This window comes from Panthera onca, chromosome B3 (assembly GCF_046562875.1).
Source record: "Panthera onca isolate mPanOnc1 chromosome B3, mPanOnc1 haplotype 2, whole genome shotgun sequence".
NCBI classification, from domain to species: Eukaryota; Metazoa; Chordata; class Mammalia; order Carnivora; family Felidae; genus Panthera; species Panthera onca.
In genome coordinates, this window is record NC_138344.1 from 137,327,322 (window position 1) to 137,340,815 (window position 13,494).

The following is a 13,494-nucleotide window of genomic DNA, read 5'->3' on the forward strand; positions in this document are numbered from 1 at the left end:
CTCCTTCCTCAGGAAAGGAAGGGGCCTGTGCTCCTGGTCACCCGACCTGGGGCCCTCTGAGCCCCTCTCTCCCCACCCACTGCAGGCCAGTCAGACCCCAGGGTCTTGCTGTGACCCCTGGCTTGGGCCACCACAGGCCCTGCCCTCCTTCATTCCAGACACCGGCTGACGCCCGCCCCTGGACACCAGGCCCCCTAGAACTGGGGAGACAGAGAGGGTGCGTCCCGAGTCTCTGCCACAAACCAGTGATGAGAGCCTGAACGGTTACCTAAAAGTCCACTTCTCCGCACTGTCGCTACCATAGCCCCTGTCCCCATGCACCAATGTCAAACCCAATGCTTTCAATGGCCTCCGATTGCTTAGTGGGGTCTGTCTCCCCTGGGGGGAGATGGAAAATGGCCTGGGCTGTGGGGAAAGGACTTATTAGAACTTACTAGGTTTAAAAACCCCTGAGTGGGGCACCTGGGTGGCTCAGGAAATCTTGTGGGCGGTGGGGCAGTTCTGCGTTGTGGGAGCCGGATGAGGGCACCTGTCCCTCTCCCTGTATCTGCAGGGGTCACCCCTGCTCTATCATGGTCACAGCGACCAAAACCCCCTATGAGCTTCCAGGAGACGTGGCTCCACCGAGGGAGGCCCGTTGGTCTAAGCGATGCGTGAGGTCTAGATGAACTGATTTAACTCCACCTAATAAATTAGCAGCTAGTGGTCTCAAGGTGGAGGTGGGGGAGTAGAGAACTAGGAAATCACCATCCCTGCCCTTTGGGGGCCCACAGAGCCCAGAGAAACAGCAAACACCAACTTTAATGCCTCTATCCAATGATGAGCCAGATTGATCGTGATAATAGTTAATAAGGAGCATTACCTGAGTATGATTAGCGGTTGCAGAACGCTAACATTCCAGTTCAATCGCACTCTTTAATTGTTGCCTAAACACTTCTTCAAGGAAGCATCGTCCCCCTTTTATTACTGTGTCGCTCAAGGCTTTTAATTTCTTTTTTATTTTTTAAAGTGTATTCCTTTTGAGAGAGGGGGAGAGAGAGAGCGCGAGCAGGGGAGGGGCAGAGAGAGGGAGACGGAGAATGCCGAGCAGACTCCGTGCTATCAATGTGTAGCCCAGTTCGAGGCTCGAACTCACGAACCGTGAGATCATGACCTGAGCGGAAACCAAGGGTCGGACGCTCAACCAACGGAGCCACCCAGGTGCCCCCAGCCTAGGTTTTCTTGAGGTGTGGCTGCCCGAGAGGCGGCTCCACAATCCCCAGGGCACTTGTTACAAATGCAGAGCCCGGGACCCCATCTGAATCACTTAAATTTGTCCTCAGGCCAGTTTTGAAGAAGCCTGTGCCAGCCCCCCACCCCCACCCCCACCCCATTCCATTCCCAGGGCTCAAAGGGCTCGGGTGGCCACTAGAGGGCGCCGCAGAGGAGGCTCCCAGCCGCAGTGGTGCAACTTTCAACCCGCTCTTAACATGGCTTACACCCCCCCACGCCCACTGCACCCGGGGCTGTTAGCCTGTTCTGTTCCTTGGCCTCCGGGCACACCTGGAATTGTATATGAGCTTGTTGTTTTGCGGACTCACTGTCCATCTCCCCACTGGAATATAACCCCGGGGAGCAGGGCTTTGGCTGTCGGCCTGGTGCCAGCCTTCATCCTCAGGGCCCAGGACCCCCCACCCCCCACCCCCGCCATAGGGGCCATGCTCACTACTCGTCTGCTGAATGAGTGAGTGAGGGAAGAAAGGAAGGGAAAAAGAAAACAGAAAGGTTCGGACGAATGCAGGAAGAAAAGGCAGAGAGTGTAGGATCCCAGGCGCCTGGTTTTACCTCCAGAGACCTCTGCAGGGCCTGGTAGTCGGCAGAAATCTGCTCCATTTTGTGCTGGTGGGCGGGGTTCCCCTGGACGAGAGGCCTCACGGCCTCCATCTGTGCCCCAAGGTCCAGCCCCTCTTCCTGCAGCCCCTGCAGCAAAAAGGAGCAAGTGTGGCCGTCCTGTTTATCTCCTGTCATGGGAGCTGATGGGGGGAGGGGGGCTCTGAGTGGGGGAGCTTGGGGAGGTCCCGGCAAGATGGGGCTCCCCCACCCCAGTGGCGGCACCATATGGCCATCTGATGGGCCTACTCTCAGAGCTGGTGAGACTTTTTAAAAGGAGACAGAAATATTCTGGGACACCCTGAAAACAAACGGTTACGGCCTGGAAGGCATCTCTGGGGGGGGGGGAGGAGGGTCAAACTCCCGCCTGGATTCTTACCTGATGACCCCCTCTCCTTGTGAAGAATCACGCCCCAACTTCAGTTTTAAAGCCCCCGGACACACCATTTTTAACGTCTTCCCAAGAACCCTCTCAAGGTACGTATGAAGCCAAAAGTGCTTGACTTTTAAAAGGGTAATTGTATCACGCGCATTTAAAATCCTGCAGCCTCCTTATCAAGCCAATCATTATTGACCAATGTGCCTACGGGCAGTCTGCCTGTGTTTTAAAACATTTATTCTCGCTTCCAAAATCAGATCATTTAACTGAAGGCCTCTGTACTCATCAGGAACACTTTTAGAGCAGAGCAATTTTAAAACCGAATACCAACATGACATTTTGCAGTGACAGAGTAAACAGAAGTGCAGCTGATCTTTTCCTGAGGCTCAAGAATTCGCGGTCTGCAGGGTACTAAAGGTCCCGCAGAGGCCAGAAGCCACCAGATCAATCTAGCAGAGATCTGGACAAAAGGTCAGACCTCAGGCGAGGGGCTCGGCGGCCGCTGTTTTGCCAGTTACTGCCGCAAGAGGGGAGCTGCCAAGAGACACAGCTGAGCACCTGAACGGGGCCACCCCGGGCCCCACAAAGCCCTTACCTGCAACCTGGAGAGCTGGGTCTGTTTCCTAGGAAGGTCCTGCTGAAGCCCGTTCTCAGCTCGGACCCTGCCTTGGAGGTCCGACAGCTTCTTCTGTAGGGGCTCGAAAGCAGCCCCAAAATCTTGGTGCTGAGCCAGCAGGCTCTGCAGAGACACACAACGGACAGCACGCAGATTAAGAAATCCCCTCACGGGCACCCTGTACGACCGGCCACTCACCACCAAACTCCGGCCTTCTCCCGGCCGGCTCCTATCCACTCCGGCATCACCCCCCTCCAGGAAGCCTTCCCGGAGCCCTTGCTGGGGTTGGACGCCCCTCCTTGGAATCACCGTGGCTTCCTCACCGTGACAGTTGCTCTGCTCCCTAGCACAGAACTGCATCCCATAATACGTACACACCAGATCCCGCCGGAGGCCTGCTTTTGCCAATAAAGTTTTATTGGGATACGGCCACGCCCATTCACTTCTAGCCGCTCTCATGCCTCGGTAGACCCGAGGGGCCGCAGCCGAGACTGTCTGCCACACAAACCCTAGGGGATTTGCTAAACGTTCGCTACTTGGGGGAGATGAGATCCCGGATGTGAATGGAGCTCTCGGCGAGGGCCCGGTCCCTCCCAGTGCCCGAGAGTTATGTCGTCGTCATCATCTGATGCTCGGCAAACATTTGTTACGTAAAAGAACACACCGTCCTCGACATGCCACGTTACCCCTTCGATTTAGTGCAGTCATTCAGAAATGTGCTCCTAATAACATTAGCTTCCGGCTCTAGGTGGTTGAAAGTTCACAGGCAATTTTCTCTGCATTTTCTCATTAGACAGCAGCCCCCCCCGCCACCCCCCCCACCCTGGCTTCCTCAGGAAGACAGTTCCAGTGTCGAGGGAGCAGTGTCAAGGGAGATTCAGGGGCAGGGGTGGGCACAGCAGGTGCCCAGGATGCCAGTTAGAAGGATCGCACGTTAGCCGCACCGGCTCACGGACGAGGAGCTGAGACCCCGGGGGACAGAGGGCGAGGGAAGGCCACCCGGTGACAAGTGGTGGGGCCGAGGGAGGAGTCTGGGCCTCCTGCCTCCCTCCCCAGAAGGCTGTCCCCCAGGACGGCGGCCGCGACACCCACCTGCAGCTTGCTTTTCCTCTGCAGGAGGCCGTTGTGCAGCAAGTCTCTGTCCCGCACGGAGCTCGCCACCTGCTCCAGGAGGGTCGTGGCTTCGTCCTGGCCGAAGACGCTCCTCAGCAGGTCTTTCTTCAGCTGTAGCATCATCAGCTGCTCCTTCAAGCGCGAGCTTTCTGCCAGGGCCGCCTACAGGGGACAAGGCCTCCGTGACCCCCAGGGCACGACAGGGCAGGGCAGGGCGGGATCGGGCTGGGAAGCGGTACCGAGAACACATCGGTCCTGCCTCAACTTCCCCGGGACGCCGCACCTTCGTGCCTGGAACTGAGAAAGCGGCGGACGCCAGGAGGAACGGGCTGGCGGGGACGCGTCAGGGAGGCCCTGACTTTCAGGGTCAACTTGATTCCTCTCTCACCCCCCACTTCTATCCTATCACCAAAGCCCGGGCAAGATTGTACCTCCTGTCCAGCCATCCTCCCTGCTGGTGTCCACAGAGGACTCAGCCTCGCTCACCTGGACCACAGCAGCCCTTGACTGCCTGCCCCCCCCCAGCTGTCCCCCCAGAATCGACCGCCCAGACTGCGGCCGCACCTGCCCCCCCAGGCGTCCCCCCAGAATCGACCGCCCACACTGCGGCCGCACCTGCCCCCCCAGGCGTCCCCCCAGAATCGACCGCCCACACTGCGGCTGCACCTGAACCGAACCAGTTGGATCCTTTACTCGATAATCCCCCATCACCTACAGCAGTGGGCCTACCCCTTGGGTGCTGTTTGGGACACACCCAAACACATGGGTGCACATGAGAATTCAGGAAAGCTCCCTAGAGGAGGTGACATCTGAGTGGAATCGTGATGCGCAGGTGATGGAGGTGCCAGGTGAAGGAGGGACCTAAGGGAGACTCACGTGATGAGCAGCTGGCTCCCTGGGCCTTTGCATGGCCCCGGCCCCGCCTCCTCCAGGAAGCCGGCCCGACCACACCCCCAGCCTACACTCACTCTTCCTGCCCCAAAGCCCTGTGCCAATCTCCGGCTTCTGCTGACTAACGAGCTGTTTGGGGTCAGCACGCCTTGCTGATCTGAGGGCCCAGGGTCCCGGAGGCCAAGGGAATTGTGTTCGGCTGGCCAGAGTCCTTCTGCTTTATCCCTGGTGATGTTACTGAGACACCGAGTTGGGCACAGGGCTGGGAAGGGACAAAGACCCCAACCCAGGTAGGTACCTGCGATCCAAGGCCGAAAGTGATCATCTCCCTTCAAGTGTCGACAGAGCCCTCTGGGTGTTGGAGGCAGAGCTGAACGCCCTTAGTTGGGGAAATCCGAGAAGCCTCCCCAGAGCAGGCGGTGTTGCCAGAGCCCCGGAAGAGCAGAGGGGGCCCCTGGAGCAAGGGCAGCCTAGACACGGCCGGCACAGCCGAACTGGCGTCCCCCGCGATGGGGGCAGGTGGTGTGAGAGGACAAGCCCCTTGCTAGGGAGGGTGCCCTTCACTCCCTTTCCAGAAAGCCTGGACACAATAGTGCAGCAGTTAAAAGTTCAGGCTGAGAAGTTGCGATCCGGAGGCCTTGGGTCGTTCTGAGCCTCAGTTTCCTCATCTGCAGAACAGGCAGAGCCACGCCCAACTCCCGGGGTCGGCGTGAGGGCTGAAAGGGGGCAGTGCCCATGCAGCCTGTAGCCTGGCGCACAGCCCCAAGGGAACACACAGTAACAGACGGCTTGTCTCTCTGGTACCGTCTAACCAGCCGCTGCGGGCTGAATTGCGTCCCCCCAAAAGATGTGAAGTCACATCCCTGCCCCAACTGCCCCAGAATGTGACTGTATGTGGAGACAGGGTCCTTACGGAGACGGTCAAGTTGGAATGAGGTCATGAGGGTGGGCCCCAATCCAGTTAGGACCGGTGTGCTTCTTCAAAAGGGAAATCTGCACCCCGACCCACAGGCACCAAGGCAAGACGACGTGAGGACACGTGCGGAGAAGCTGTCCAGGTGACGGCAAAGGCCGAGATCGCCGGGCCAGGTCTACAGGCCAGCGAACAACGACACCTGTCAGTCGACACCAGGAGCTAGAAGAGGCAGGGCAGGATGGTCCCCAGAGCCTTCAGAGACGGGGCGGCCCTCCTCACTCGGCGCTTGTCGTCTCCAGAACTGTGTGAGAGTGAGTCGCCATCGCGCTAAGCCATCTGGTTTTGGAACTTTGTCACAGTCGTCCTTGGAAATGAGCATCTCAGCCATGCCCAGCTTTGGGGCCTGACGCCTTAGTCCTAGAGGAACTTTGCAGGTCTGATAGGCTACGCTGAGGCTAGCTAGGCGCAGGAACTGAGCCAAGAAAAACAGGGCTGGCGGCTCGAGCCTGGCCCGTGAAGTCCATCCGGCCTGGGAAGGGCTCGTGAGCGCAACGCGAGACGTGATCCCAGCCAGCACGGAGCACCGACAAGCCATAGTCCTGCCCACCTGTTCCAACCCACTGATCTGCGAAACTCCTGCCCCGGGGAGTCCTGAGTCACACTCTAGAAAGACGGAACCTCTCCCTCCCGCCTGGCACAGGTCCTGGTTAGCTTTCTGCCCCCCGTGGGAAGGACGGGATGGAAATGCAATCTGATCTAGCGGGAAAAGCACTTGCCGTGGAGTCAACCAGACCTGGGTCAAAGCCAGCTCTGCCACTTGGTCGCTGTGTGACCTTGAACCAGTGCCTTTCCCTCTCTGGGACATGGTTTCCTCAACAGTCAAATGATAAAAATAAAACTGCCACATTGCAAATGGCAACCCTATTCCCAGGACCCAGGGTGACAGCAGGAATAAGAAACATAAGATGAGAGTCTAGAGCCTGCCATTCTGGCCTCAGCCCCGCCTCTGGAGTGGCCCGACCTTGAACAAACACCCTAACTTCTCTCTGGCTCTGGTCCCTCGTCAGCAAAACGAGGAGGAAAATAATAGAAATGGAGACCAAAATCTGTGTACATAGATATCCACCATATACAAATTATGACCAGGAATACTGGAAACCACCTAAATATCACACGAACGGAACAAAAAATATTGCAAAATACCGTGCAGCCATTTAAAGCGATGACTTTTCGGCAACATTTTATCTTTTTTCTTAAAACTTTTTTAGCTGAAGCATAATAGACACGTAACGTTATATCAGGTTCAGATGCGCGACACGATTCGGTATTTGTACACACTGCGGAATGATCACCATAATACATCAAGTGCCGACCGTCACCACACAAAGTTATAATTTCTTTTTCCTTCTGACAATGAGAACTTTTAAGATTCACTCTTCTGGCAACTTTCACGGGGGGCTACCATATCGGCTGTAGTCGCCATGCTGTACATCACACCCCCGTGACTTATTTATTCTATAACTGCAAGTTTGTATCTTTTGAGCCCCATTAACCCATTTTCTCTACCCCCGACACCCCTCGCCACTGGCGGCCTCCATTCTGTTCTCTATATCTATGGGTTTGGTTTTCGCTTTTTAGATTCCACATAGAGGTGGGATCATGTGGTATTTGTCTTTCTCTGTTCAACTAATTTCACTTACCATGATGCCCTCAAGGTCCAACCATGTTATTGTAAATGGCAAGATTTCATTCTCTTTTATGGCTGAGTGGCATTTCTTTATATATATCTATATAGATACAGATATAAATATAGATACGGATACAGGTACAGATATATAGATATAGATATAGATACAGATACAGATATAGACATAGACATAGATACATAGAAACAGATATAGACACAGACATAATCACACATTCTTTCATCCCCTCACCCCTCAGTGGACACTTAGGTTGTTTCCATACCTTGGCTTTGTAACTAACCATGTAATGGACATGGGGCTCTTTACGTATAGCTTTTCAAATTAGTGTTTTTGTTTTCTTTGGACAAACACCCAGGAGTAGAATCGCTGAATCACATGGCAGTTCTCTTTTTAATTTTTCGAGGAACCTCCACACTGTTTTTCCACAGTGGCTGCCCCAGTTTACATCCCCAGCAACAGTACACCAGGGTTCCCTTTTCTCCACGTCCTCACCAACACTCGTTGTTTCTTGCCATTTGCTTTTAGCCGTTCTAACAGGTGTGGGGGGATAGCCCATCGTGGTTTTGGTTTGCACCGCCCTGCTGATGAGTGACGTTAACATCTTTTCATGTGCCTGTTGGCCACCTGTATGTTTTCTTTGGAAAACTGTCCCGAGTTTCTGCTGAAAAACCTGCCTGTAGTCTTATGAGCGTTCCCCTGCATGGAACACATTGCTTTTCTCACACTACTTTTAAGATTCTATCTTTATTTTTAACTTTTGACATTTCAATTATGATGCATCTTGGTATGGGTCACTTTTTGTTCGTCTTGTTTGAACACGCATCTCTGTGCTGTCTGGACCTGGATGTCTGTCTCTTGCCCCAGTTCAGGAAAGCTTTCAGCCTTTATTTCTTCAGATAAGTTTTCTGCCCCCTTTCCCCTCTCTTCTCCTTCTGGGACATCTACAATGCAAATGTTATTCGGTTTGATGTGGTCTCATAGGTCCCTTAAGCTATTTGCATTTTTTCAAATTCTTTTTTCTTCTTGCTGCTCTGAGTGAGTTCCACTGCCCTGTCTTCCAGATCACCGACCCCTTCTTTGGATTCGAGTCTGCTGCTGAACCCGCCAGTGTATTTTTCAGTGCAGTCACTGCATTCTTCAGTTCTGTGACTTCTGTTTAGTACTTTCTTATTGTTTACGTGGGGTTTTTTGGGAAGTTCTTACTGTGTTCATCCCTTCTTCTCCCAAGATCAGTGAGCATCGTTAGGACCATTACTTTCAACTCTTTATCGGGTAAATTACTTATTTCCATTTCATTAGGGTTTTTTTTTTTTCCCCCCTTGAGGTTTTATTTTTAAGTCCCAGGGGTCAGGTGCCTGATGTGGGGCACAAACCCCTCACTCCTCGAGGAGAAGCTCCAAATTTGTGAGCTCCTTCCTCATGGCGGGTCACTGCGCCGGGGGTGAGATTTTTTGGCCAGACAGCATCTCTGCTTCTCCGACGCATCTCAGTGAAGCCCTTTTACCATTGGATGGAAGCAGCTGTTCTGCTACAGTTCAGGTCTTTTTCAGAGGGCATTATTCCATATGTAGCGACAGATTCAGTGTATCCATGGGAGGACATAAAGTTCAGGATCTTTCTACGCTGCCATCTTGGACTGTCCTCCTGAACCATTTTATTTTATTTATTTTTACTAAGTTTATTTATTTATTTATTTTGAGAGAGAGAGAGAGAGAGAGAGAGAGAGTGAGCACAAGCAGGGGAGGGGCAGAGAGAAGGAGAGGAAGAATCCCAAGCAGGCTCCATGTTGTCAGAGCAGAACCCGATGCGGGGCTCGAGCTCACAAACTGGGAGATCAGGACCTGAGCGGAGATCAAGAGTCCGACGCTTAACCAACTGCGCCACCCAGGCAACCCCCCTGCCCTGGGACCATTTTAAATGAAGCTTGTAAGAGCCAACTGAAAATATCAGAATACACAGCTATATAACGTGATTCCAAATACGCAAAAAATGGCAAAGAATTAGTGAAAGCTTTTGTCTATTGGTGACAATATAGCATGGCAACGGCTAGATGGGTTTTCATCAGGTATGAAGGGTATATTTGGGATTGTCGGACCTAAAGTAGATTTCTGCGACACGTGTAAGATTCACTTTGGGGAGCCCTGAGAAGTCCCTCAAAAAGATGGGCAGTCATCTTTCAGAGCATGGGAGAAGGAGGCCCATAGGAACCCCAGAAGGAAAGGCTAAGCCCTGCAAATGAAGAAATATGGACAGAGAAAACAAACCCTTGTTCCAGCGCGAGCCCCACGTGGAAAATCCCCAGAGCAGACACTCCAAACTCCAGGCACCCGTGTGTGGCTGAGCAGCGTGTTCAAGGGTGAGGAGAGGCCAGTCCTGGTTAAAGGGCCTCCCCAGAACTACCAGGTCAGATAGAAAGCGTGATGTCATGTACCTCAGCATGTTAACAGGGCTCCCAAGGCTTGGGGGACCGTGGGCACTTTTTGTTGCCTTCTTCACAAACCTTTACGTTCTCCACGGAGGCATGGCTTTTATAAGCAGAATGAAAGTTAATGTAAAATAAGGCTTACATGTGATACGCTTTTGTGTCTCCTCCCACTCTGTGTGTCTTAGAATGCCTAGACCCCAAAGTTGATGGACTTCAGAGCTCCAGGAAACCCTAAGGCAGCGTCCACGGGCCAGTCAGAGCCGCCATATTGACTGGCGTTTGCCACAGACACCGCCCTCCGCTCACCCAACACTCATTCCTCCTTCTTGATCACCGAACGGCCAGCACTTCTGTTTGGATGACAAAGCGCCCAGTTACAGGTGCTGAAATAAATTTCTAGGCTCGGGATGGGGCTGCTCCTCCCCTAGATGCCAAGGCAACAAAGCGAAACTTAGATTAAGTTTCCAGTCCCTGTAAATGCTCCACTTGGCCAGAAACGCAGGATATCCAGTCCACGATGCCCAAACACCAAGCCAACCCTGGGCTTTCTCACCCCAAACAAGGCTGACCATCAGCCAATCAGATATTTTCTATTTGTCTTTTCCTTCTTTATTCTTTATCCTATTAAACCTTCCCGCCCTCTGCCCCATTTTGCAGCTCTCCAAAAGGAGGCTGTCCACCTCATGAAGTGTTAAATAAAGTTTGTTTGTATCATCTAAATTGTGTTCTTTGATCACTTTAACACAGGGTTATGTCTACGATTGGTATAAACCAATCCCGGCAACCCCATCACCTTCAGCCAGTGATTGGGTCAGGGGTGGTCATGTGACCTGGCCTGGCCAATGAGATGTAAGGAGAGTCTGCTGGGGCTTCTGGGAAAGAGGGTTTGCCTCCCTGTTGGAAATGGTGAACGGAGAAAGCCTTTTTGCCCCCTTGCCGTTCGACAAGATGCTGTCCGTGTGAAGATGCAGGCTTGCTGTGGTGACAGCCATCTTGGGGCCATGAGGGGACATGTGGCTGAGAGCTAGAAAGAGCCTGGGTCCTGGAAGACGCTTGTTGAGCCATCAGGCCAGCTCTGGGACCACCTGGGAGTCTCTGGGTTTCAAGCTACCGTTGCTCAGAATTTCTGCCACATGTGTCCCAATTGATACGCACGCAGCAAAGGGAATGACCTAACATGCTCTCTCTCAGAACGGCTCTTGCTTCCACCCGGGGACCGTGGGCAGGAGGGTCCCGAAGGATGGGCTGTGGGAGGGTCAGTACCAAGTCCTAGGGGGACACCAGGGACCAGCCTTTGCCTTCTACCCAGGAACTGAGGACGACGGTAACATTTCCTGTGCAAACTTAAGACTTGCCAGGCAGGGTGCAGTGACCTTTACCCAGATGCCTGGAGGATCCAGGGACACGCCTTTCCCTGGAAGAACGGCTCCGGCGTCACGCCTGGCTGCTGGCCTCCTCCCCGCCCCCCTGCACCGGTCAGCCCTCCTGGCAGGCTCACAGTTACCTCGACCTGGGGCAGGAAGGTGTGAATGGAGGGCAGGTCCGGCAGGCTGGCGGTGATGTCCAGGAGGCTCTGGGCCAGGGCCGTCCACAGCTGCAGGTCCTGTAGAGGCCTCTGGAAACGCTGCCACAGCTCCGCCCCCGTGGCATTGCGCAGCCTGGCGCTCTTGCCCTTCATGCTGAGGAGCCACGGAGAGGCCGAGAGAGGAGAGAGCGGGGTCAGCCCAGAACTGAGGCCTCTCCCGAGACCCCCGGGGAGCCCAGCGTGCACCGTCCCCACGGTGGGCTCTCCCCCACCCGCGAGCTGCCGGGAGTGGCTCTGGGGCCTCAGAGGTCTCTCCCTCTGGATCAAAGCCCACCGGGCACCAGCCAATGCCCAGACAGACTTGCGGCCCAGCTTCTTGGCCAGAGAACCTCAGGCCTTGAAGAGGAATCACGGAGCTCCTAGCCCGGAACCGCCTACCCCCAGGCACCTGTGCAGAAGCTAAAGCAAACTCCCTTCCTGAGTAAGAGACCCATCGTCCCAGGCCCAAATCATTTGTTAGAAATAATCTTTCAGATACGATGTCCAGCACCCGGTCATAGATGGCCAGCACGGAAAACCTCAACAAGAGGAGCTGGAGGGAAGGGAACACCCTTGGCCACCCTGTGCACGGGATATTTGGGTCCCTGCCACCACCTGAGTGCCCCCCAGGGGATCCGGGCCCCTGCTCTGATGTACAGACACATCGCAAGGGAGGAGGCCCCTGGGTTGGTTCTGAAGGAACCCCTGGGTCAGGCAGAGGGACAAGAGGTGCTCCGGAGGCGGGGACAGTGGGCCCCCCCGGCAGTGGGACAACCACGCAGCCACGGTAGCTACAGACTGCAACTCTACACGTGGGGTGGAGACCTGACCCACTGTTCTGGGCTCGGCCAGGAAACTGGAGCCCCCTGCTCTGCCTGAGCCCAGAGCCCAAGGGGGAGGTAGAGGCCGGTCTGAAGATGCTGTCACAGCACCACGTGCAGGCCGGGTGGGGGGGGGGGGGTGGGGGTGACCGTTGCAAAGTCCTCCCTTTGGGCCGTTACTTGTGGACCCCTCCCCAGGGCTAAGCTGCCCAGAGACTTAACGGAATCCAGTGAATGAGCCACTCAGCACGGAGCCCAGCCAAGTCCAGCCCTCCTTCTGGGAACCAAATGCCAGTCGTGGAGGGGCGCAAGAGTTACCAGGTCGCGAGAGGAAGCAAGCGCACCTCCCAGAAATGGCTTTAGATGAGGCTGGAAGGCCCCGTGAGCGTCAGGTTCGAGGCGTGCCCGAGTCCCGCCGCCCCCAGCCTGCCCGGGTACCTCTGGTACTCCTGGAGAGCAGCGACCACGCTGTCGGAGAGCGGCTGCAGGTCATGGGGGTAGACGATGAGCTCCTTCAGCTGCGCCTGCAGCCGGGTCACCCGGGGCTCCTCCGCGGCCAGGGCCGCCCGCGTCGCCTGCAGCACAGGGAGGAAACCAGAGGGGCGCGGGAGGTGCGGTGACGGGGCCTGGGCATGGCCGGTGGGAGGGGGCTAGCCTGGGAGAAAACCGTCACCAAGGGCAGGGACTGGGGTCCCTGGGAGCTCGGCGCCCGCTCTCCTGCTTCCGGCTTCCTGCCTCGAACTCAGCGTTTGCTCTGGCTGAGCCGGCTTTTCTCTACGATCACTGACCTCCCAGTGGTGCCGTGAGTGCCTCCACCTAATAATACAAGTAACTCATGTCTCGGGAACATCAACTCCGTGCTGAGTGCTCTGGCCGTCCCATTCATCGAAGCAGGGCGAAGAGCCTAGGAAGGCATCTGCCACGTCCCCATTTTCTACACAAGGAAACGCCACCTGAGAGTTCTCCGATGGTTACAGAGCAAGTAAACGGCGGACCCGACAGGGAGCTGGGCCCTCTGGCTCTTCACGTGACTCTTCAGCACCAGAGGGAACAGTGATCTAAAGATGCTTTGTGCTGAGCACTCCCAAACCACGGGACTGACACCAGACACGGCCCCTTCCTGCTGCCCTGGGAAGTGCGGAGTTTGACCCTGGCCTGGACTCTTGCCAGGTGCCACGCTCACTAGGACGCGAG

At 55.1% G+C, this 13,494-nt stretch overlaps 1 protein-coding gene across 7 annotated transcripts in view; it reads right to left on the bottom strand.

Moving 5' to 3' along the window:
- Positions 1-13,494, bottom strand: part of SYNE3 (spectrin repeat containing nuclear envelope family member 3) — a 105,192-nt gene that overhangs the window by 33,979 nt on the left and 57,719 nt on the right. For all 7 annotated transcript variants that reach the window (XM_060620682.3, XM_060620681.3, XM_078447873.2 and 4 more), the window contains exons 7-11: positions 12,739-12,875; positions 11,420-11,594; positions 3,957-4,139; positions 2,844-2,987; positions 1,825-1,959 (exon numbers count right to left, since the gene is read on the bottom strand). In XM_060620682.3, the coding sequence (XP_060476665.3) occupies positions 1,825-1,959; positions 2,844-2,987; positions 3,957-4,139; positions 11,420-11,594; positions 12,739-12,875 (774 nt within the window). The remainder of the gene's footprint in view (positions 1-1,824; positions 1,960-2,843; positions 2,988-3,956; positions 4,140-11,419; positions 11,595-12,738; positions 12,876-13,494) is intronic.